The following is a 27,262-nucleotide window of genomic DNA, read 5'->3' on the forward strand; positions in this document are numbered from 1 at the left end:
GCATGTACCTTTGGTAATAGTTGTTACATGCACCTGTACACTGTTTATTGCATGCACCTTTGGTAATAATTATTACATGCTTCTGTACACTGTTTATTGCATGCACCTTTGGTAATAGTTATTGCGTGTACCTGGGTCCAGTTGCACAAAAATTAGTTAAGTTTAACTGACAGTTAACTTCAAGTTAACACTATATAAATGTTTAAGTTAGTGGCAAGTTAACTGTTAGTTAAAGTTAACTAACTTTCATGCACCTTTGATAACAGTTATTGTATGCACTTGTACACTGTTTATTGCATGCACCTTTGATAACAGTTATTGTATGCACTTGTACACTGTTTATTGCATGCACCTTTGATAATAGTTATTGTATGTACCTGCACACAGTTTATTGCATGCACCTTTGGTAATAGTTATTGTATGCACCTGTATACTATTTATCGCATGCACCTTTGGTAATAGCTATTGTATGCACCTGTATACTGTTTATACTGTTTATTGCATGCACCTTTTGTAATAGTTATTGTATGCACCTGTACACAGTTTATTGCATGCACCTTTGGTAATATTTATTGTATGCACCTATATACTGTTTATTGCATGCACCTTTTGTAATATTTATTGTATGCACCTGTATACTTTTTATTACATGCACCTTTGGTACATTGTAATAGTTATTGTATGCACCTGTACACGGTTTATTGCATGCACCAATGTTTAGGTTTATAACAGCTTGATGATGAAACATCTTAAGAAATGTTGAAATATCTTATTGCAGAAATGTCTCTCTGTCAAATACCCAGAATTCATTATAATTATGTGTAGAGTAGGAATTGTATGGTAGATAGAGAAATAGATAGCTAGAGAGAGAGAGAGAGAGAGAGAGCTAGAGAGAGAGAGAGCTAGAGAGAGAGAGAGAGAGCTAGAGAGAGAGAGATGTCAGTGGAATTCAGTTTTAGGTACTATAGATCAAGTTTCAGTGTAAATTGACCTTGCATAATCAGTTTAGATGTGATTTGGTGTGGAATTTACATTAGACTCCTGTGAATGCTGGTTTGATGTAATTATATGAACTATCCTTTTAAGAAATTTCTACTGTGTTTCTGAGTTTAGTTGTTGTGGAATATTTTTAACAGATCATGGAGTATCTGATTGGTGGAGATGTGAAAAGTTTACTAGCCGTGTACGGGTATTTTGATGAGGATATGTCCCGAGTTTATGCTGCAGAAGTCACCCTGGCTCTCCGGTATCTGCACTCCCACGGAATTATCCACAGGTATGTCAGAATTATCCACAGGTATGTCAGAATTATCCACATATATGTCAGAATTATCTACAGATGTGTCAGAATTATCCACAGGTATGTCAGAATTATCCACAGGTATGTCAGAATTATCAACAGGTATGTCAGAATTATCAACAGGTATGTCAGGATTATCTACAGATATGTCAGAATTATCTATAGATATGTCAGAATTATCCACAGATGGGTCAGAATTATCCAGAGGTATGTCAGAATTATCCACAGATATGTCAGAATTATCGACAGGTATGTCAGAATTATCTGTAGATAAAGCAGTCAAAAATCCTGCCGTTTGCCCTGTTAGGGATGTGGCAGCAGGTATCTTAAACACAGCAACTGTAGACCGACGACAGCGAATGACGTATAACACACTTAAACCTCTGTTCTCGCCGAAAACAGTCATTAAAGTTGCACAATGGAATGTGCGCACCATGTATGAAATTGGTAAATGTGCGCAAATAGCAAAAGAAATGAGGAACTATGAAATAAGTGTCCTTGGAATTAGTGAGGCTAGATGGAACCAAAGTGGAGTTGTAACACTAGCGACCGGGGAGACCATCCTATACTCTGGTAATCCAGATGAAAATGACCATCACACCAAAGGAGTCGCCATCATGATCTCTAAACAAACAAAGAACAGCCTAATGGAATGGAAACCTGTAAATGAACGAATTATATGGGCCAGATTTAATGCTCGTGGTCAAAACTTTACCATAGTACAGTGTTATGCACCAACAAATGAGGCAGAAGTAGAGGATAAAGAACAGTTTTACGAACAGTTAGAACTAGTTTGGAAAAATATCCCAAAACGTGATATAAAGATCTTAATGGGCGACATGAATGCCAAGGTAGGCCAAAACAACGCCAATAGGGAGAGAATTATGGAAAAACATGGAGCAGCAGGAGAAATGAATGAAAATGGAGAATTATTGACTGAGTTCTGTGAGATCAATGAACTTGTGATAGGTGGTTCTATTTTTCCACATAAAACTATACATAAAACAACATGGGAATCACCAGATGGAAAAACCAGAACCAGATTGATCACATCATGATAAGTCAATGATGGAGAAGCTCATTACAGGATGTGAGGGCAATGAGGGGTGCAGATGTTACTCAGACCATCATTTAGTGATAGCTAAAGTAAAAACCAAACTTGCAAAAGAGAAAAAGACAGAAAGCAAACATACAAAATACATGTTGAGAAGTTAAGAGATGTCGGACAAAAGCAAGAATTCCAAATTGAGCTCAGGAATAGATTCGAAGCACTTAATAATATTGAAGCAGAGTTAGACATTGACACAGAATGGGAAATGGGTAAAACTGCCATCAAAGAGACAAAGTGCTGGGAAAAAAGACTAACAAAATGAAAGATTGGATGTCACAAGGAACATGGGCAAAAATTGAAGAACGAAAAAAATCAAAAGATAGTGTCAACAACGCAAAAACAAGACAACAGAAAAATGAAGCCAACAAGAAATACCAAGAGATAGATAAAGAAGTCAAACAGCACTGCAGACAAGACAAAAGAAACTTTGTAAACGACTTAGCCACTGAAGCAGAACAAGCAGTATATAGAGGTGACATCAAAACCCTCTACAACATCACTAAAACACTCAGTAACAGGCGAACCATCAAATCAAAACCTCACTAAAACACTCAGTAACAGGCGAACCATCAAATCAAAACCTCACTAAAACACTCAGTAACAGGCGAACCATCAAATCAAAACCTCACTAAAACACTCAGTAACAGGCGAACCATCAAATCAAAACCTCACTAAAACACTCAGTAACAGGCGAACCATCAAATCAAAACCTCACTAAAACACTCAGTAACAGGCAAACCATCAAATCAAAACCTGTGAAAGATATACAGGGAAAGACATTAACAAAGCTAGAAGAACAAATGGAAAGATGGAACAAGCATTTTAAAGTAGTATTAAATCGACCAGAACCAGACGAACCAATAGAGTTAGACCCAGGAGAAGAGCTTAACATCAGAACAGAAGGTGTCAGCACGAATGAAATAAAGATTGCCATTAAATTCCTAAAAAATGGAAAATCAGCTGGAATAGATGAAATCTCATCAGAAGCATTGAAAGCAGGTGGAAATGAAATTACCGAATACTTGTATAGATTGCTGAACAAAATATGGAACCAAGAGTGTTTACCATCAGAATGGAAAAAAGGCCTACTAGTCAAATTAGCAAAGAAAGGTGATCTTAGTAACTGTGAAAACTGGAGAGGTATCACCCTTCTTACAACAGCAAGCAAAGTTCTGAGTCGTATAATACTGAACAGGATTAAAAATGCATTAGACAAGATTCTCAGGGAAGAACAAGCTGGCTTTAGACAAAACAGAAGCTGCATAGACCAAATTGCTACACTCAGAATCATCATCGAGCAATCTGTAGAGTGGCAGTCCTCACTATATATAAATTTTATGGACTTTGAGAAAGCTTTTGATAGTATAAACAGAGATGGAATGTGGAAGTTGCTACGACATTACGGTCTGCCAGTTAAAATAGTCAACATGATAAAATCATTATATGAAGATTTCAATGTACAAATAATACATGATTCAAACCTAACTGAACCATTTAAAGTAACAACTGGAGTTAAACAAGGATGCCTTCTATCACCTACCTTGTTTTTGATAGTAATTGACTGGGTTACAAGACAGGCCTTTGATTCAAAGAGAGGAATACAATGGACAATGGTGAACAACCTTGAGGATCTAGACTTTGCTGACGACCTAGCATTGCTATCCCACCGTATAAAAGACATGAGAGACAAAACCAAGAAACTATATGAAAAGGGGAGAAAGATTGGATTGAAAGTTAACATCAAGAAAACCAAAATAATGAAAGTTATGACCAGGAAAGGGGGAACAATATCAGTTGAAGGTGAAGACATTGAGGAAGTAGACCAATTTACCTACTTGGGAAGTATTGTAAGCAAAACAGGTGGGACAGAAGAAGACATTAATTCTAGGATAAGCAAAGGAAGACAGGCATTTGCCATGCTAAAGCCTGTATGGAAATCCAACGTACTTTCTACAAATACAAAAATCAGAATATTTAACAAAACATAAAATCTGTTCTACTCTATGGATCTGAAACCTGGAGACTTACCAAAGGACTCCAACACAAAATCCAGGTGTTTGTCAACAAATGTCTTCATAATATAAGTAGAATATGATGGCCTCGAACCATTAGCAACAAGAACCTCTATATTCAAACAAAGCAAGACCCAGTGGATGAACAAATTAAAAAACGATCTTGGCAGTGGATTGGACATACTTTGAGAAAACCTGTGAACAACATAACAAAACAGGCATTGGACTGGAATCCACAGGGATGCAGGAGACGAGGGAGATCAACACACAGCTGGAGAAGAACAAGGCTGAAAGAACTAGATGGCATTGGAACCACCTGGAGAGAAGCCAAACAAATTGCTCAAAACAGAGTTAGATGGAGGATGACTGTTTCAGCCCCATGTTCCATAAGGGACAAAGAGGACTAAGTCAAAGTAAGTCATGTCAGAATTATTCACAGGTATGTCAGAATTATCTACAGATGTGTCAGAATTATCCACAGGTATGTCAGAATTATCCACAGGTATGTCAGAATTATCGACAGGTATGTCAGAATTATCTACATATATGTCAGAATTATCTACAGATGTGTCAGAATTATCCACAGGTATGTCAGAATTATCCACAGGTATGTCAGAATTATCCACAGGTATGTCAGAATTATCCACAGGTATGTCAGAATTATCCACAGGTATGTCAGAATTATCTTCAGGTATGTCAAAATTATCTACAGGTATATCAGAATTATCTACATATATGTCAGAATTATCTACAGATGTGTCAGAATTATCCACAGGTATGTCAGAATTATCCACAGGTATGTCAGAATTATCGACAGGTATGTCAGAATTATCTACAGGTATGTCAGAATTATCTTCAGGTATGTCAAAATTATCTACAGGTATATCAGAATTATCTACAGGTATGTCAGAATTATCTTCAGGTATATCAGAATTATCTACAGGTATGTCAGAATTATCCACAGGTATGTCAAAATTATCTACAGATATGTCAGAATTATCTACAGGTATGTTAGAATTATCTACAGGTATGTTAGAATTTCAAAACTTTGTAAGCTACATGTATACATCACGTCATGCACCAGGAAATACAATTAAATTTGCGATTTTTGATTTAATGAATATAAACTACAATATGACTTACCATAGCATGCAGCATTGTCACAAATTAAATCCGACACAGTAATGTAAGCAATTCATTGAGAGCGATCCACATGTTAATTGATGAGACATGACGTCATCTGTTGTAAGATTCATGACACATTTCATGCTTTGATAGGCAGATCAAGCATCTACCCCCCCCCCCTCCCAAATAAAAGCATAATGAAACAGCAATTTGGTATATACTTGATATACCATTTTTTGTTTCACATATGACATTGTTGTACATATCAGAGTTTGTTTTTGAATTTTTACCGTAAATGTCTTATGTAGCTTTACTTATAAACAAAGACTGTTTGATTTGTTTAAAAAAATGGGGGTGGGGGTGGTGTGTTGTCAGACAATACAGTATTTTAATGTGCACGTTTAATTTCGTTGATTTTCAATTTCATAGGCCTAGTTCGAAGGCCTATCAATGTAACAGTGCTGTATGGTGCAATTTAAAAGTAGAAAAGAAGAGGTATGCTGACTTGGTTGTCAGGGGGTGTGTCCCCAAGTTACATTTATACAATCTAAACCCAATTTTTTCAGTGTGCTCAACCAATCAAATTGCGTGTTACAAGTAAAATTAAATTATATACATGGTGTAGGTACAGTGTAGATAGATAAAAATTATCCACCGGTGCACTGGTATGTTGAAGTTTATATATGTAACTGCATTCCTTAAACTGTAAATGAAAATATCCATATAAAAATGGTTCTGTGAAAACCACTCTTTGTTTACATGCTGAGTGGTGACATAAACATTTTTTTGTGACTGCTCTTTTTCCAAACGGTTGCAGTGCTTAGGGCAAAAGTGGCATTTTGCCTACAACTAGTGGTATTATTATTTGAGTGAGGAAACTGACCATCATGCACAAGCTGTCATTACTTATCAGAACCTCAACAGACCAGGCAGGAGGCAGTTCCCAAATTCCATAAGATATCACAAATGATTGCTTGTTTTGTCATATAATATCCCAAATGATTGATTTTTTTCCCCATATAACATTGCAAGTGATTACTTGTTTTCCTGGAAAATTGGGTTCTCTTTCATTGGTTCTAACTTTACAAGGACACATCTTGTTTTCTTTGTGCCTAAATCAAAAGTATCTGACATAGTTCATTTGGTATAGATTCATTAGAAATGCTTGAATTATCTAGGTACACTGTATGCTGTTGTCATAATTATTGAGATATTTAATGCGTTCATTTATTCATTCATCATGTGAGCGTTAATTCCCTTTGATATTGGTCATTGTTTTTACCTTTAAAATCCCGACACCTAACGAGACAGACCTAAACACTATTTTGTGTGTGGTTGGACATGTGAGTAAATTTCATTATATTTGTAGATCACTGTGTAAATGTGTGTACATCCATACCATACTGTAAATGTATTACATTTGGCTGTGTATTCTATTTAACGCCTTTGGCGGAACGCAGCTTCTGCTAAATCAAGTACATCGCTAAATGCCATCCGTAAATCTAGATGTTTAAAGTAATTCAGGAATGCGCTAAATCAAATCTACGCTAACTTGTTGAGAAAACGATTTCCACCAAATATCGTACACGCCAAATGTAATAGGTTTACAGTAATTCAAATGAACAGAGAACTTCATAAACATTATCTGTCTTTTTAAACTCAGGAAAAAATCTAAAATACAAAATTATTAACCCTTGACACTGTAGTACGAGAAATTCATGTCAAAATTTTGCAACAGTGAATTTCAAATGGATTTCCTCTAATTGGTATACTCCATATACTACACTTCAGTGATAAACTGGTGAACAAGCCCAAGCTCAGTTTTAAGCAATGATTTATCTAGTCTGTGGTCAGTTATTCTTCAGACTTTAGCACTTGAAGAAAATGTTTATACTGGCAGAAGTTGCAATTTGAGTTTATGGTTCTTCTGTGATATTGAACATGAAGAAACTCTGTATGTTGTATTTTTTATTTGTCAGGGACCTGAAGTCAGACATGTTAATACACATTTTCTACTGTGATATTGAACATGAAGAGACTATGTATTGTATTTTTTATTTGTCAGGGACCTGAAGCCAGACAACATGCTGATCACATGTAAAGGACATCTAAAGCTGACAGACTTTGGACTCTCCAAGATCAACTTGGAAGGAGGTAAGGCAGCTCCAGTCTATGTTCTCTGTGATATTAGATAGATCTAAACAATCTACTCCGGAGTAATTGAAAAACAGGGAAATAGCTGATTACTTTCAATATGTCCTTCATGTAAAATAAATGATCTTGATATCATCATCCATTTTGGGAAAACAATCCTGATGTAATAAATCCTTGCAAACCTGAACTAAATTAATAAAACACAGATTTCTTATTTTGAAAACATATTGAATGTGAAATAAAGTAAACTTAGATTAAGTTCATATGGCATGTATATACAGGCTCACTGAGCCAAGGTAATAATTGGGCATTGGGATTCAGAAAATTGTCAAATTCATTCCAACATGCCCTCCTTCTCACAAGCTTGTCTCAGACACACTGGCAACATGTTATGTGACAATGTAAGTGGAGTACTAATCTATATTTAACCATAATGCTGCTGCTTTTTATGATTGGATGAGACATTTTCTTAAAAATTTTTTGTATGGAAGAAAATACATTAAGTAGAAAGAAAATGGATAAAAAATTATTTAATATGAAGATAAAAAAAGATTAATTTTGAAGAACTGATTTGTTTTTAAAAAGACCTTAATCTAAAATTTGTTTTCAAGTCTAGAAATGTTTTCAATTTTTTTTTTATTAATGTATACATGTAGTTGTACATATTCTAAAAATACTCCTTTTGAATGTTGATCACTGTTCTACAGGGAGCATATCATCGGACAGTTTGAAGACCCCACTCCCGTACAGTAAAATGACAGCCAATCGGAGAACACCAGGCCAAATTCTGTCTCTCAAAAGTAACCTGGGATTTGTAAGTGATGCTGATCAGTTGGAAATCAGTTAAAATTAGTTGAATTTTTTTTCTTTTGGATTTTAAGTAAACTGTAGATTGATTTTTTTCTTAAAATTTTTACTTTATTCAATTCCTTATTACATTCAGAGGTGTAGCCAAAATGTAACATATTTAGTATATCGAGTTAGTTTGGGATATGAAATAGCTAGTGGATTTTTCTCAGAAATGTAGTTTGAAATGTTAAGCCTTTATTTTTTTTATGCAATTCTATTTAACAAGTGTATCATTTATACACATGTGTAAATAATAATTAGGAGCGTTGATATTTAGTGAATTATCCTTATCCACCATAAAAGTTAACATTTCCAACTTAAGATTCACCTCCCTACAGTAAACATTGTCCTCATCACAGTAAACACTGTCCTTATCACAGTAAACATTATCCTCATCACAGTAAACATTGTTCTAATCACAGTAAACATTGTTCTCATCACAGTAAACATTATCCTCATCACAGTAAACATTGTACTTATCACAGTAAACACTGTCCTTATCACAGTAAACATTATCCTCATTACAGTAAACATTGTTCTAATCACAGTAAACATTGTCCTCATCACAGTAAACATTATCCTCATCACAGTAAACATTATCCTCATCACAGTAAACATTGTCCTCATCACAGTAAACATTATCCTCATTACAGTTAACATTGTCCTTATCACAGTAAACATTATCCTCATTACAGTAAACATTGTCCTCATCACAGTAAACATTGTTCTCATTACAGTAAACATTATCCTCATCACAGTAAACATTGTCCTCATCACAGTAAACACTGTCCTTATCACAGTAAACATTATCCTCATTACAGTAAACATTGTTCTCATCACAGTAAACATTGTTATCATCCCAGTAAACACTGTCCTTATCACAGTAAACATTATCCTCATTACAGTAAACATTGTCCTCATCACAGTAAACATTGTCCTCATTACAGTAAACATTGTCCTCATTACAGTTAACAATGTCCTCATTACAGTAAACATTGTCCTCATTACAGTAAACATTGTCCTCACAACAGTAAACATTGTTCTCATCACAGTAAACATTGTTCTCATCACAGTAAACATTGTTCTCATCACAGTAAACATTGTTCTCATCACAGTAAACATTGTCCTCACCACAGTAAACATTGTTCTCATTACAGTTAACATTGTTCTCATTACAGTAAACATTGTCCTCATTACAGTAAACATTGTCCTCACCACAGTAAACATTGTTCTCATCACAGTAAACATTGTTCTCATCACAGTAAACATTATCCTCATTACAGTTAACATTGTTCTCATCACAGTAAACATTGTTCTCATCACAGTAAACATTGTTATCACCACAGTAAACAATGTCCTCATCACAGTAAACATTGTCTTCATCACAGTAAACATTCTCCTCATCACAGTAAACATTATCCTCATTACAGTTAACATTGTTCTCATCACAGTAAACATTCTCCTCATCACAGTAAACATTCTCCTCATCACAGTAAACATTCTCCTCATCACAGTAAACATTGTTCTCATCACAGTAAACATTATCCTCATCACAGTTAACATTGTTCTCATCACAATAAACATTGTCTTCATCACAGTAAACATTGTCCTCATCACAGTAAACATTGTCCTCATCACAGTAAACATTATCCTCATCACAGTTAACATTGTCCTCATCACAGTAAACATTATCCTCATCACAGTTAACATTGTTCTCATCACAGTAAACATTGTTCTCATCACAGTAAACAATGTCCTCATCACAGTAAACATTGTCTTCATCACAGTAAACATTCTCCTCATCACAGTAAACATTATCCTCATCACAGTAAACATTGTTCTCATCACAGTAAACATTGTTATCACCACAGTAAACAATGTCCTCATCACAGTAAACATTGTCTTCATCACAGTAAACATTCTCCTCATCACAGTAAACATTGTCCTCACCACAGTAAACATTGTCCTTATCACAGTAAACATTGTCTTCATCACAGTAAACATTGTCCTCATCACAGTAAACATTGTCCTCATCACAGTAAACATTGTCTTCATCACAGTAAACATTATCCTCATTACATTTAACATTGTTCTCATCACAGTAAACATTGTCCTCATCACAGTAAACATTATCCTCATTACAGTTAACATTGTCCTCATCACAGTAAACATTATCCTCATTACATTTAACATTGTTCTCACCACAGTAAACATTGTCCTCGTCACAGTAAACATTGTCCTCATCATAGTAAACATTGTCCTCATCATAGTAAACATTGTCCTCATTACAATAGACATTTACATCTCATTTCTCTTGATTTTCTTTTTATTATTCTATTCATATATTTTAAATGATTATTAAAAGTAGATGTAATGTACCATTCAACCTTTACATGTGCAAGATATGTTAACTTTTTGTAGTGAATGTTCATACCATAATAAAATGTAGCAAATATACAATATTAGCTGTTCATACATTCTTGTTAGATTTCATTCCATGAAGAAATTTGATGCATTACTTTAATCATATGATAATTTACTGATTTCAGAATCTTCAGTCCTTGAATAAACACAAAATGAGTTCCCTTTTGGAGGAAAGTGAATCACAGAAGTCATTTGGCTCAATCAGATCTCTCAATTCTCCTATTGGTCAGTCATCAGCCAAGCCGATGTCGCTCAGGGACAGGGTGGTCAGTCAGGGCACCTTTGCCAGGCTGACCCCACCGGTTAGAAGCCTGACCCCCACCCTTCAGGACTCCCTAAATTGGAGCCAGTCTAACCCCAGTGAGTCCGGTCCCATTCAGATTGAATCTACACGATTGTCTAGCAACTACAGTCACCGGCATTCTCTACCTATGCTGAAACTCTCTGGCATTGAAGAAAACAGTAAGGGTTTGTCAATTTCGTATGAGGAGAGTGTGTTTGATTCCTGTCAAAGTAGAGATCTCTCAGTGTCTGAAAGGAGCTCGTACTCTGTATTTGACCCCTCTGGTTTGAGACATCATGGTTGCCATGCTGATGCTATCAGTGACCAATGTGGGTCAGGACATCATGGTTGTTGTGGTAAGTGCTGTAACAGCCACCTTAAGGTGCCATCACGACAGGAAAGCTTACTGGATGATACGCCGCAAATGCATCGGACAGACGAATCTGTGTGGAATTCTTATGCAGCTCGAAACCTTCGCTCAATGCGTTATGGATCTTACTCTGAAGATAGTGAAGAAGAGAATGAGGTTCTTGGTCACCAGAGAGATAGACGGGAGCTACTGAGACATAAAAACTCCATCAAAAAAATAAAAACTCTGGAAAGTAAGAAAAGAGGGAGCAAGATGAGTAGAGGTGGTTCCTGTAGTTACCACTCAGATGAAGAGATCAGCTTCAACACCAACAATGTGAAAAAGAATTTGGACAGGAAGCGGAAATTCTGTTTGTTGGACAGGAGTCCGGCACTAAAACAAATGTATCCTCGTAATTCAGGACTGACACAAAACATCCAGGTCTTCAGTATGTTTGGAGATGAACATCGGCTCAAACGACAGCAGACAGAGGATCCTGAGTGTCTCGTTAAGACCGGAGGGCAAAGTGCAACAGGTCAGTTAGTGTATGGAGTGGAGTACTCTGATGTACTGGTTCCTCCTCTTGACCAGACTAAGAATGGTGACCAGACAGGAGAGGAATCATTACTAATGATGTCTGGCATTGACCACATCAACACCAGTGATCTCAGTGACAACTCACCAGAGGGCAAAGAGATCAAATCAAAGGTCAAAGAGGTCAGTGTCAACTTTTAGATTGGTCTAGAAAGTATTATGAGATACTTCAGATATGTAGAGTTTTGCCAGCAAGAATTTTAACAGTTAAATATTTTACCTGTAATTTCAAAAGGATTTTCATATGAAAGCAATTTGATGTACCCAAACAACGTCTTGAATTGTTCTGTGCTTAAAAGATTGTCTAATGGCACTGTCAAATTATCTAATTTTTGAGTCGACTCGCGTAGTGAGCTACTCCCTGGCATTGGATCCGACCTGCAGATTGTCCTCTTCACTAGGTACCATCCTCATAAGCAACTGAATATAGTTTTACTGTCAGTGTATGTTAATTGTTTTGTTAAATGAAATCATTGCTGTGCACATGAAAATCTTAATAGTGTCATTGATACACACACGTTGTTTGTGAAAGAATGTGAAAATGTTTTAGAATCAGGCATCGATAGCAGGTCTGCAACTGAATACAGTTTGGAGAAGATGAAACTCTGCGGATATGAAAGCAGACATTGCATGGTGTTTGATATTTGTTAATAAAGTTATGTATGATATACATTTTCAAATTTTAGCCAAACAATAATGGTGAAAGACTTATGAAGTCTATAGAAGTCATCATATTTTTAATCATGCATATATATAAGGAGGGGAGAGTTAGGAGATTAAGGACTTCATATTACTTGATATATTGCATTTAACTTCCCATGAAGATAAATGAATATCCTAAACAGAATTATGACGAAAATATACCTGAATTGAACAAACGAATTCTATATTTGCTTAGTGTAAATGAATAAACAATGGACGAGTTAACCTTGTTTACATTCTCATGTGGTACATTTATGCGGGAATACTTCATATAAACAAGACGAAGGAAGAAACGATCAAGATATTTGAAGACTATGTTTGCACAACTTTTGAAACTTTTATTGGTAAATTCCTCAAGCCGATGTGTCGTGTCCCTAATTTGTGACCTTAAAATTCCACAAATATCTAGTTATGCATAATACTTATGCTTGTACATTTTGTTTTACCATTCTTTAAAGATTCAGAATTAAAGCCAATAAGATGGAGCTGTATATAACCCAACCCCCCCCCCCCCCCCCCCCCCCCCCCCCCCCCCCCCCATTGTTATAAATCGTGGATGAGTCGACTCTGAGGCCCTTGAAGCCTTTAATAATTAGATTACCAGTTGTGTGAGGGTTAGGTTACTAGTATTTGTGTGATTGTTAGGTTACTAGTATTTGTGTGATTGTTAGGTTACTAGTATTTGTATGATTGTTAGGTTACTAGTATTTGTGTGATTGTTAGGTTACTAGTATTTGTGTGATTGTTAGGTTACTAGTATTTGTGTGATTGTTAGGTTACTAGTATTTGTGTGAGGGATAGGTTACTAGTATTTGTGTGATTGTTAGGTTACTAGTATTTGTATGATTGTTAGGTTACTAGTATTTGTGTGATTGTTAGGTTACTAGTATTTGTGTGATTGTTAGGTTACTAGTATTTGTGTGAGGGATAGGTTACTAGTATTTGTGTGATTGTTAGGTTACTAGTATTTGTGTGAGGGTTAGGTTACTAGTATTTGTGTGATTGTTAGGTTACTAGTATTTGTATGAGGGTTAGCTTACTAGTATTTGTGTGATTGTTAGGTTACTAGTATTTGTGTGAGGGTTAGGTTACTAGTATTTGTGTGAGGGATAGGTTACTAGTATTTGTGTGATGGTTAGGTTACTAGTATTTGTGTGATTGTTAGGTTACTAGTATTTGTGTGATTGCTAGGTTACTAGTATTTGTGTGAGGGTTAAATTAGTAGTATTTGTGTGATTGTTAGGTTACTAGTATTTGTGTGAGGGTTAGGTTACTAGTATTTGTGTGATTGTTAGGTTACTAGTATTTGTGTGAGGGTTAGGTTACTAGTATTTGTGTGATTGTTAGGTTACTAGTATTTGTGTGAGGGTTAGATTAGTAGTATTTGTGTGAGGGTTAGGTTACTAGTATTTGTATGAGGGTTAGCTTACTAGTATTTGTGTGATTGTTAGGTTACTAGTATTTGTGTCATTGCTAGGTTACTAGTATTTGTGTGAGGGTTAGGTTACTAGTATTTGTGTGATTGTTAGGTTACTAGTATTTGTGTAAGGGTTAGGTTACTAGTATTTGTGTGATTGTTAGGTTACTAGTATTTGTGTGATTGTTAGGTTACTAGTATTTGTGTGAGGGTTAGGTTACTAGTATTTGTATGAGGGTTAGCTTACTAGTATTTGTGTGATTGTTAGGTTACTAGTATTTGTGTGAGGGTTAGGTTACTAATATTTGTGTGATGGTTAGGTTAGTAGTATTTGTGTGATTGTTAGGTTAGTAGTATTTGTGTGATTGTTAGGTTACTAGTATTTATGTGAGGGTTAGATTAGTAGTATTTGTGTGAGGGTTAGCTTACTAGTATTTGTGTGATTGTTAGGTTACTAGTATTTGTGTGAGGGTTAGGTTACTAGTATTTGTGTGAGGGATAGGTTACTAGTATTTGTGTGATTGTTAGGTTACTAGTATTTGTGTGAGGGTTAGGTTACTAGTATTTATGTGAGGGTTAGGTTACTAGTATTTGTGTGATTGTTAGGTTACTAGTATTTGTGTAAGGGTTAGGTTACTAGTATTTGTGTGATTGTTAGGTTACTAGTATTTGTGTGATTGTTAGGTTACTAGTATTTGTGTGAGGGTTAGGTTACTAGTATTTGTGTGATTGTTAGGTTACTAGTATTTGTGTGAGGGTTAGGTTACTAGTATTTGTGTGATTGTTAGGTTACTAGTATTTGTGTGATTGTTAGGTTACTAGTATTTGTGTGATTGTTAGGTTACTAGTATTTGTATGAGGGTTAGCTTACTAGTATTTGTGTGATTGTTAGGTTACTAGTATTTGTGTGAGGGTTAGGTTACTAGTATTTGTGTGATTGTTAGGTTACTAGTATTTGTGTGATTGTTAGGTTACTAGTATTTGTGTGAGGGTTAGGTTACTAGTATTTGTGTGAGGGATAGGTTACTAGTATTTGTGTGATTGTTAGGTTAGTAGTATTTGTGTGATTGTTAGGTTACTAGTATTTGTGTGATTGTTAGGTTACTAGTATTTGTGTGAGGGTTAGGTTACTAGTATTTGTGTGAGGGATAGGTTACTAGTATTTGTGTGATTGTTAGGTTAGTAGTATTTGTGTGATTGTTAGGTTACTAGTATTTGTATGATTGTTAGGTTACTAGTATTTGTGTGATTGTTAGGTTACTAGTATTTATGTGAGGGTTAGGTTACTAGTATTTGTGTGAGGGTTAGATTAGTAGTATTTGTGTGATTGTTAGGTTACTAATATTTGTGTTATTGTTAGGTTACTAGTATTTGTGTGATTGTTAGGTTACTAGTATTTGTGTGATTTATAGGTTACTAGTATTTGTGTCATTGTTAGGTTACTAGTATTTGTGTGAGGGTTAGGTTACTAGTATTTATGTGAGGGTTAGGTTACTAGTATTTGTGTGAGGGTTAGGTTACTAGTATTTGTGTGAGGGTTAGGTTACTAGTATTTGTGTGATTGTTAGATTACTAGTATTTGTGTGATTGTTAGGTTACTAGTATTTGTGTGAGGGTTAGATTAGTAGTATTTGTGTGATTGTTAGGTTACTAGTATTTATGTGATTGTTAGGTTACTAGTATTTGTGTGATTGTTAGGTTACTAGTATTTGTATGAGGGTTAGCTTACTAGTATTTGTGTGATTGTTAGGTTACTAGTATTTGTGTCATTGCTAGGTTACTAGTATTTGTGTGAGGGTTAGGTTACTAGTATTTGTGTGATTGTTAGGTTACTAGTATTTGTATGAGGGTTAGCTTACTAGTATTTGTGTGATTGTTAGGTTACTAGTATTTGTGTGAGGGATAGGTTACTAGTATTTGTGTGAGGGTTAGGTCATGCACTAGTATTTGATGTATAATAGTGAATACTGATGCCCTCGCATAAAAGGTGTGTTCCTTGGAAACCTTTAGTTTTGTAAATGTAGCAAACTCAGTGATACCCAAACTCGATACCATTGTTTTGATATTGCATTATCTGCTAAATCTCATTATAGGAGAGACCAGGAACAAAAGATATACAAGTCCATTTTCTCTCCCACGTGTCAACAGACAACTTCCCATCATGCACTGCTTCAGTGCCAGCCACACCAGAGTCAGAGTCAGGTCAACCAAAGGTTTGCCTTGTTTTTTAGAACAAAACCAGAACCATATAAAGTCTAAAATATATATAGCGCTTAAAACTATAATTTTGTAATATCAATCTAGTGTATGCGGTTATTGTTGTTAGGGTAGTGTCATGAATCACGGGATGAAATGAATTTTGTTTACATGTTTGATTCACTTGCTTAACAATGAAAACTAAGGCAAGGAGTTGTTTTGTGATCCTATTATTGCAGCTTTTTATGTTGCCTTTCTTATGAAATGATATGAGAGTATGAATCCAGTTTTATGACAAAAGTTTGCAGTTGTGCTAGTATAATACTGCAATACCAATAAGCCCCTGTGTATAGCTGTATTAAGAGTGTGTTCTTGTATTGTGTGTATTTTGTGTTTTATTGTAGGTATAGTATGCATTTTTATTAGAATTAACGACATTCCAAATCTATTTTATTTTTGACAGAGGGGTGGATTTCAGACTCCCAGTACCCCAGTGTCAGGAAGGAAAATCTTCCACACAGGGACTCCATTCATTCTGAAGACGCCTGCTGGTCAGAATGTAGGGACTCCAGCTGTTCATCGAACTCCAGTCACCAGGAAGACACCATTCAGGACTCCACGGAGTGTAAGACGAGGGCGGCCACTGAATGAAGATGACGACCGCATTCTGGGGACGCCTGACTACCTGGCTCCAGAAATACTGCTCCAGAAAAGTCATGGTAAGTACATAAATAATACTTCAGAAAAGTTACGATACTGGGTATATACCGATATACTACTCCAGAAAAGTTACAATACTGGGTAGATACTGATATACTACTTCAGAAAAGTTACGATACTGGGTAGATACAGATATACTACAGTAACTCCAGAAAAGTTACGATACTGGGTATATACCGATATACTACTCCAGAAAAGTTGCTGTAAAGCTAGTCAAATGTGAAAAATGTTGATGTTGCAGACTCCTAATATCTCACAATATATTTTTATTATGATTTTATGTTAGTTTTTCATGATTTGCTATCTGTCTCGCCTTGACATCATAGCACTGGATTTTGTGTTTGGCTGGTATGATTTCTTGTTGTCTAGTGGTTTAGTATCATAGAATTTTTATAATCTGTTGAACAATGGACAGTTAACTAGCATGGGCATATAGCGGGGGCATTCATGTCCTAATTATGTATTTCTGTAATGGATAAATAACAAGATGGTGTTCAATAGTTCAGAGAAAGTATCACCACCAAGGGCCGAAGACACTGTCAGGTGACAGATTTGGTCTGACGTTGCACGGGACCATTCATCTGTTCAACAGTAATATTGTCTATGAAAAGGCCCTTACACAAGTTCTCACATCATTTCATGAAAGAAGGGAAATGGATTCAGTTGATGAAAGTTTCTTACACAAAATAAATCTAAAGAAGTAAGTAGGCTACGGTGAGAATATAGATAATGTTCACAATGATATTTGGGGATTTAGAATCTGAGAGAAATTAAAGTGCATCGTGTTCAGCAAACTTTGACCTGATAGTGATATCAGGGCTCGAAATTAGCGAGAAATACTCGCAAATTGCGAGTACATTTGAAAAATAGCGAGTAAAAATAGTGGTCACTCGAAAATCTTAGCGAGTGGTGATTTACAAACCATGATCGTATCCGTTTTATACGGCGATGCGCTATTCGCTTTTCTTTAACTTGCACTCAGAATCATACAAACACTTACATGAACGACCGATTTCTACAACCGTTTTCATCTGGATTTTTCTGTTATGAATTTTTAAGAAATTCGGCGTCAAACAAATGCTTTAGAGGTCTGACATCGCAGTATGATGAACAATATAGACATGTGCCACGATTCCTGTTCACTTATAGGGATGATTAAATTGAATTCCAAGTATGAGGTTTTTGTTATTCATTTATCTACAAAGAAGTCGGAGTATATGTTTTACCAAGTCTTCCAGTAGTAAATTTTATCAGAATGTCCTATATACAGCTGATCTACATTAATTTATTCTCATATTGAGGTAGGGTTGTAGTGATTACACGAGTGCATTACTCACAGCGTAGACGATTATCAAAAAAGTTCATGGGACTCGTGATCGTGCTGCTTATAAACCATGAGTCGGGGATTCGCTTTGAAAAATCACTAGTGACGCCCTTGATGTGGCATGAAATTGGAAGACTTTGGATCTAGACAGGTCTGCGGTAAACAGGTTGTGGGTTAGAGGTGCGATGGTCAAGAGACCTAAACATTGCACCATATGACTTGCATAACTTAGTGTCTTGTCCAAACGATGCCTGTTGACCCACTAGGCTCAGTAATGATGGGGAAAATAATTAATTTAAAATTAATTTAAAAAGAAAAACAAGAAAGAAGAGCAGTGCTTCATTATTTTTATTTTAGCTTGTAGGTTTTCATTTTAGCCAGTGGGTATTTTACACACAGGCTAAAATTAGCCTGTGGTAGAAAAAGTTAATTTCGAACCCTGGATATATCTGATGAAGAATTGGAAATGGATTCAAAAGAGTTTTAAATGAGTTCCAAGTAGAAAATACTAGCAGCTAGCATATAGAGAATACTAATAGTGTTTTTGTGACACCTACATTTTATTTCTGATGCATCTTTTCAACTTCGCTCAAGGACCAAAACCAGCTAAGGGCAAATGATACACAGATAAGTTCATTGGAATTAACTTCATTTCAGCTAAAGTTGAGATAAGCATGTGCAAAACACTGGCTAAGTGAGATTTTATTCTTAAACTGCAACCACTAGGATGTACAGCACTGTCAGAACAATTTGTATGCGAAAAACCGGTCGCTGTTCTGATGCAGTTGACAAGAAGCAGTAAATAGGAATCAAGAAGTAATGTTGTGCATGGGCTTATTCATGTTTGCAAGATGTAATGTGTTTCAATGAATGTGTTATAAGTAATTCTGTGGATATATCAGCTCAGTGTGTACTGCATATCAAGAAATGTGTTTTTCTGTAGAATTTAAAATGTAACAAAATTTATGTGCAATCTTTAGCTTTCTCTTATTGCAAGCTTCAAACCAACAGTTCAACAGTAGACCGTTTACTATACAACTGTTTTACTATACAACTGTTTTACTATACATGTAAAACTGTTTTGCCATACAACTGTTTGTTTAGTCATTCAATAGTTGATTATTCAACTACAAGGTATTGAATAGTCAAACTATTCAATGACTAAACACAATGGATGACGTCACTGAAATTCTTTATTTCTGTTTAATAGCCTCAAAAATGACTTGTTACTTTTTGGAGTGATCTCAGTCACAATATGACTGGGGCTGTCTCGTGGAGTGATCTCAGTCATATGGTATAACTGGAGCTGTCTTACGGAGTGTTTTCAATTACAGTATGACTGGGGCTGTCTCGCAGTGTGATCTTAGTCATGGTATGACTGGGACTGTCTCGCCAAGTGATCTCAGTCACGGTATGGCTAGTGCTTTCTCACATTATCACCAGTGTGAGATCGACTTTACCCATGCGAGACAGCCATGTGAGATTTTTCTGTCTCACATTGCTGCGACGTCATTTGATTGTGACGTCATATATTTTCTATGATTTACGTTACACGGTGAAGATTTACGTTACACGGTGAAGTAAAATATTTTGCATTGTTTTCTTTAAATTTTAATGTAGTATACTTTCTGATGGACAACCTTGGGTTTTTTAGTTTACACTTACAGTGTAAACCATTTTCGGATATGATCTTTCTGCCTATCTAATTAGTTTTTGCATTGAAGTTCAAATGAGGATTTTCATAATTTAAAATTTTCTCATAGCTCATAAATCTATGCACTAAACTGTAGGTAAAATGTGAGAAAAATAATCCTTCATTATTTACTTGTGTGGGATAGGGAAATCCCACCTCTGGAACAAGATTTGCCGTCTAGGACTCGGCACAGCCTCGTCCTAGACTGCGAATCTTGTCCCCTCGGTGGGATTTCCCTATCCCACACTCGTACTAATGAAGGATTCTATTAGTCTCGCGGAGTTTTACTTAGTACAAATATATAGGGAAAATCTTTAAAAATCTTCTTCTCAAAAACTGCTGGGCCAGGAAAGTGGAAATTTACATAAAAGCTTTATGACACAGTACAGATTCAAGTTTCTTCAAATCATGACCCCCCCGGGAGTATGATGAGGTGACAATAGGGGGTCAAAGTTTTACATATAAATATATAGGAAAAATCTTCTCAAGAACCATTAAGGCCACAGTTTTTTAATTTATTGGTTTACGGATTTTTTTTTTTAAATTAGGGTCGGTCAGGAGAAAAAAATAAATAAATAAATAAACATTTTTAATATCTATCGTTTTATTTTCAATAAATCATTAACATCATTTTGTGAGTACAAATAAACATAACATGTATTAAATCACTTTTAAATATTAGATTTAAAAAATCTTTAGAGTGACTATAGTATGCTATGAATTTTGAAAAAAATGCAATTTCAAATTCAGTGTATAATTATTATCTATTTTACACTTTGGTAAAGCATATTAGCTGAGAAAATGGTGTAAGGTCATATCTCTATGATGTTGAAAAGTATCCAGTATTTAAATTATGTTGTTCAGTAATTTTGCTGTATATACTCAACAAAGATTTTACATTTACAAATTGTAAATATAATGAAAAAAAATTAATATATAAGCACTAAGCACTAATATGTCTTACGGCGTGACCGTGTTTGAGGGCGAAGCAAAAAATATTGGCATTAGTATCTAGATCCATAACAGGGCAAAAATATCTTCAAAAATTAGCACCTAAGTGAGGCTAACGTGCGAGGACAGAGCTCAATCAAAGTATTCTAACTTAAGACATTTTTGATCCGCCTATTTATTGAACGCGGGAAACGCTATGCAACTGACGTAAACAGTACATTGTGACGTCATATTCAGCGTCGGTGTTTAGCAAATACACAAACATAGGGAGACGTTGCATTGTACAATCGCGTTTTAAATCAAGGAGTGATTATATGATTTAAAAAATAAGATTTACATGCTTTTACGGATTTCATGTAACATCTCACAACGACGTTAACTTGGGTACACGAGATTCAAAATGGAGAAATACATGTCTACGTGCTAGTTTTCGAATCGATGCCATTGGGACAAAAATTTTCAAGTTCCATAGGTATAGTTTAATTTTTCATTAGTTTTCTATATTTTCCTTTTAAACATGTATATACGTGTTATCTATAGGGAGAGCTCCGCGGGCCGTGAGAAGGCTTCTCCCTCTATTACAATTTTATGTAGTAATTCCATTTTTAATTTCAGAATGTTTATACCCCATGAAATAATTTTAACCCCATTTTTCCCCACATAGATATGCCCTTGGAATTCTCTACCACCTTTTTTGAAAAAAAGTGTTGTTTTCTGTTTTTCATTTTCATTTGGTACTCCACCACTACATGCACACAAGGTATACTTATTTTCGAGAAATATGCATACCTTTCCGAGTTTCATTTGGGAATTGGTCATATTTTTTACGGGCGTTCATTATAGTATCAAAAGTGTCTAACAATTTCTCACACTGTTCTATTCCCTATTAGGATTTTTTGATGGCAGAGATGCACGTACATGTACTCAATGTATCCAAATACATTTATTAAGACATATACTGCTGTGGTATAAAGTCACTAGTTAGAATAATCTAACCGTGTCTCGGGACCGGCCCTCACCACACTCAAACCGGGTCCGTAGGACATTTATCACTTAACGATAGAACACCCGATCCTATCTAGTAAAGTCGCTAACAACTGTACCTTCCCCTTATCCTTAAACACCCAAATAGCACTGCAAGAATACCACCAATTGTATGAGAAATATTTATTTCTATCAATTCCTTCTCTTTTTTTGGAGATGAAATGTCATCTGGCATCTATTTCATGGAAAAGAACGATATATAGTATCGTTACTGTCATCATGGCCATATCTGTTTACATGGTTTTCAAAAATACGGAATAAAGATATTTCGCAAAACGAATAGTAATTACCACATTTAAATCAATAGGTTTGCATTTCACGATTTTCTATTTGTAAAATTTAAAATGCATTTTATTTTCATTTTTGGTTTGACACGTTGGGTAGAATCGACGGAATTAAAAAAAGTAGAAATTTGCATATTTTCTCTTCTCCGATTTCCCAGAAATTGGGATCAGCGGATCCGTAAACCAAGAAATAAAAAAACTGGCCTAAGCCAGAAAAGCTGAGATTTACATGAAAGCTTCCTGATATAGTGCAAATTCAAGTTTGTTGAACTCATGACCCCTCAGGTTAGGATGGGACCACAATAGGGGACCAAAGTTTTAGATAACTAATGAAGAGAAAAAAATCTTTAAAAAGATTGAAGATTGTAAAAATCATGGTCCCTGGGGGTAAGATGGGGCCTCAGTAGGGGATCAAAATTTCACATACAAATATATAGGGAAAATCATTAGAAATCATTGGCCAGAAAAGTTTACATTTTCATGACAGTACAGATTCAATTTTGTAAAAATCATGGCTCCCGGGAGTAGGTTGGGGGCCACAATAGGGATCAAAGTTTTACCTGCGAATATTTAGGAAAAATCTTTAAATATGAGCCAAAGTGACTCAGGTGAGTGATGTGGCCCATGGGCCTCTTGTTATGCATTTAAGTTAATTAACCCGGGCGAGCAATTCATGTTCTTTAGAGCCTTTATTGTACCTATATATGCAATGTGACAGGTGTTAAACTTGCAGTGTACATGTATCTGTTTAGTGGACAAGTTCAACTTTTGAAATGATATAATTTTTTAAAGAGGCGTTATGACCCTTTGTATAAAATTTATTTTTCATTGTATAGGTTGATCTGTGTATGATTAGGCAATGACATTTTAAAACTGTCCTCCATTATGAAGCCCCATACTATTGCTAAATAAATTATACTGCAACAGACACAGTCATGTGATGATATTTAAGAAATAAATTCACATTTTTTGAAAATACACGAGGGTATGAACTGAGACACTTCATGCCAACATGCTCAACATGATCATGAAAAGTATGTTGTGTGAAGCATTGCTGTTCATACCCTCATGTATTTTCAAAATTGAAAGTTATTTCTTATATGAATACATTCTATTTTCATTTCTGTCGGAGAATTCCCATGCAGCTGTTAAATAGATTTACTATATTCATCAAGATTCATGCGCACATCATTCATATTCATGAGGAATGGCTATCATTTCAATATGTAAATTAAAAGATATCAAAAGCAGAAATATTTTGAATGTAAATATTTTTGGATGGCAATCGATCAAAATTTTGTAATGAATTATAATCGTAATTCTTCTGACCTATTGATTGTTAGAAAATCATCTGAATAAAGATGAATTATTGCTCCAAATTTTTAGCTTTTTTCACTTTAAAAACATTGTGCATCAGTATGACAAGTGATTTGGTAAGTAATTAGTATAGATGAACAAAAAAAGAGAAAGCCCACACAAAGAAGAATATCTTTTAGAAAATTTTTGCCACACCACAATGATTTATCTTCATTATCTATATTGGTCTTCAAATAGTTCACAACTGATGGAGACAAACATCTTTGTCGTTAGGGTTAAGTCTGCGGTGGAGAAAATCCGTTCGACAGCACTGACATCTGACTCATACCTTCTACTATCTGCAACGGTTAAAAGTCGTTTAGAAACATTTTTACGATCACTGTGTTAATACTTACTCTCTGCTGCTAGTCCAGATGACCTTCTCATGTGAAGGAATAGAGTGATAAAAGTTAACATTGAAGTTGTATTTTTCTGATGATATTACTGCTTCTGATGGATGCTGTTTTCAGGTGTGACTGCAGGTGACCTATTGTTATCTGTTTTCAGGTGTGACTGCAGGTGACCTATTGTTATCTGTTTTCAGGTGTGACTGCAGGTGACCTATTGTTATCTGTTTTCGTCCATCATTGTTTTTAAAGCAGCACTTTGTGATATTGATAAATCAATTATTAAGTGTATCAGAGAATGGTTAAACTAGAGCTATCTACACTGCAGAAGTTAATAAAGAGTATAAATGAAAGTGATAAAAACATATTATACAAATATAGCCCTTTCATGAGGTCGATCCATAGTTATATCGACTTCACAGAAAAGCATATCGACCGAGCATGAATGGATGTATTGACCGATTGAAAGGGCTACATATGTTATATTATTTTTGCAAAACGACCTTTTCCTTCTATGTCTGCAGGCTTCGCTTCCATATTGTTTAGAAGTAGGTAATGACGTGAACCGGAAAGAGAATTTGATTGGTTGGAATGACATACGTCAGCGAATCGCATTCTTTGTTGCACATAGCAAAATTTCCCTAATCTATTATTAGAAAGTACAGGTCAATCCGAGTTTTTTTATATTTATAATTAGAAAGACCCAGTCAATCAACATTTACATACTTTGACACGTGATATCAAACGAACAAATGGTGAAGTGCATTACAATACATAAAAATAATATATCCTGATATTCAAAACCTTCTACATGAGAAGAAAATATCTCCTGCTGGGGCTTTCAGCTCCACATTTAAATATATCAATGTTTTATCTATTAGCAATAATCATTTTCATGCATATGTCGATTCGATATATCCCTGAGAACTCGAAGTAAAAGACACCACAGAGTTGTCCACTTCTGCTTCATACTTAAATATTTTATTGAAAGTAGATATTAACGGCAAACTAATAATTCAACTTTATGACAAATGGGATGATTTCAACTTCTCCATCATTAACTTCCCATATTTATGTAGCAATATTATCACCTGCATATGGTGTTTATATCTCTCAACTGATTTCATATGCATGAAATTGTTTTGCGTATGATCAGTTTTTATACGCCCGTCATTAGACGGGACATGTTATGTTATGGCGCTGTCCGTGCATCTGTCCGGCTGGCTGTCCATCCATCCCGGGTCATGTTTTCCTGACTTTTTTCCGCAACAGATGCATGTACAACTTTGAAATTTGGTCACAATATCTCCCTCAAGAATTGTAAGAGAGAGTTTGCATTTTAGCTGGATTAGTCCATCCTTGACCTACTTTTTTTCATTACAGATACAGATATTGCCCTGAAATTTACACATAAGCTTCCTTTCAGAGGAATACAAGTTTAGTATGCATTTCAGCTGGATTGGTCGGTCGTCCGTAACCTACATAAGGACTAAAAGTAGGTCAAACAGTTTTCTGGGCTTTTTTCATTATGGATACAGATATTGCCCTAATATTTCTCCAAAGGCTTCCACTCAGAGGAATACAAGTTCAGTTAACATTTCAGCTGGATTGGTCCATCCTTGACCTACTTTTGGACTAAAAATAGGTCAGACAGTTTTCCAAGCTTTTTTTCATTACGGATACAGATATTGCCCTGATATTTAGTCAAAGGCTTCCTCTCGGAGAAGACAAGTGCAGTTAACATTTCAGCTGGATTGGTGCACAATGACCTACAGTACTTTAGGGGTAGAAGTAGGTCAAACAGTTTTCCAAATTTTTTAGCTTACCTGAGCTGAAAGCTCAATTGACTTAATTAAGTCAGCTTTTCTGATCACCTGTTGTCCGTCATCTGTCTGTCTGTAAACTTTTTACATTTTCGACTTCTTCTCCAGAACCACCTGGCCAATTATAACCAAACTTGACCAAAAGCATCCTTGGGTGAAAGGCTTTCAAATTTGTTCAAATAAAGGGCCATGCCCCCTTCAAAGGGAGATAATCACAAAAATGCCAAACTAGGGTGGGGTTATTTAAAAATCTTCTTCTCAAGAGCCAATGGGCCAGAAGAGCTGAAATTTACATGAAAGCTTCCTGACAAAGTGCAGATTCAAATTTTAAAATCATGTCCCCCGGGGGTAGGATGGGGCCACAATAGGGGATCAAAGTATACATGTATAGGGAAAATCTTTCAAAATCTGCTTCTCAAAAACTACTGGGCCAGGAAAGCGGAAATTTACACGAAAGCTTCCTCAGACATAGTGCAGATTCAAGTTTGTTAAACTCATGGCCCCCAGGGGTAAGTTGAGGCGACAATAGGGGATCAAAGTTTCACATACAAATATATAGGGAAAATATTTAAAAATCTTCTTCTCAAAAACTACTGAGCTAGAAAAGCTGAGAATAACATGAAAGCTTTCTGATGTAGTGCAGATTCAAGTTTGTAAAACATGATCCCTGAGACTAGTTTGGGGCCACAATAGGGGATCAAAGTTTTACATAACCAATAAATTGAAAAAAAGATTTAACATTTTACTCCTTAAGAACCATTTCGCCAAAGAAGTTTACATTTGCATGAAAGCTTCCTTGAGTGCAGATTCGAGTTTGTAAAAAGCATGGTCCCCGGGAGTAGGTTGGGGCCACAATAGGGATCAAAGTTTTACATGTGAATATTTAGGAAAAATCTTTTAGATATGTGCCAAAGTGACTCAGTTGAGCAATGTGGCCCATGGGCCTCATGTTTTGGTATGGTCACAGGTATTGCTCTGAAATTTAGTCACAATATCCCTTTCAGAGAAATGCATAATCAATTAACATTTCAACTTAATTTGTGCACCATGACTTTCTTTAGGGCTAAAAGTAGATCAAATGGTTTCCTGGACTTTTTATCATCATAGATAGATATATATAGATAGATATTGCACCAACATTTTGTTTCAACCTCACTCTTGGAGAAATACATAATCAGTTCACATGTCAGATGGATTGGTGCAC

The 27,262-nt window shown here is 35.5% G+C and overlaps 1 protein-coding gene across 1 annotated transcript in view; it reads left to right on the forward strand.

The window, feature by feature from the left end:
- Positions 1-27,262, forward strand: part of LOC125683560 (serine/threonine-protein kinase greatwall-like) — a 50,353-nt gene that overhangs the window by 8,951 nt on the left and 14,140 nt on the right. The window contains exons 5-10 of the mRNA XM_048924840.2: positions 1,137-1,276; positions 7,614-7,702; positions 8,410-8,516; positions 11,101-12,324; positions 16,414-16,533; positions 16,980-17,235. Of these exons, the coding sequence (XP_048780797.2) occupies positions 1,137-1,276; positions 7,614-7,702; positions 8,410-8,516; positions 11,101-12,324; positions 16,414-16,533; positions 16,980-17,235 (1,936 nt within the window). The remainder of the gene's footprint in view (positions 1-1,136; positions 1,277-7,613; positions 7,703-8,409; positions 8,517-11,100; positions 12,325-16,413; positions 16,534-16,979; positions 17,236-27,262) is intronic.

Source organism: Ostrea edulis, chromosome 6 (assembly GCF_947568905.1).
Source record: "Ostrea edulis chromosome 6, xbOstEdul1.1, whole genome shotgun sequence".
Lineage (NCBI taxonomy): Eukaryota > Metazoa > Mollusca > Bivalvia > Ostreida > Ostreidae > Ostrea > Ostrea edulis.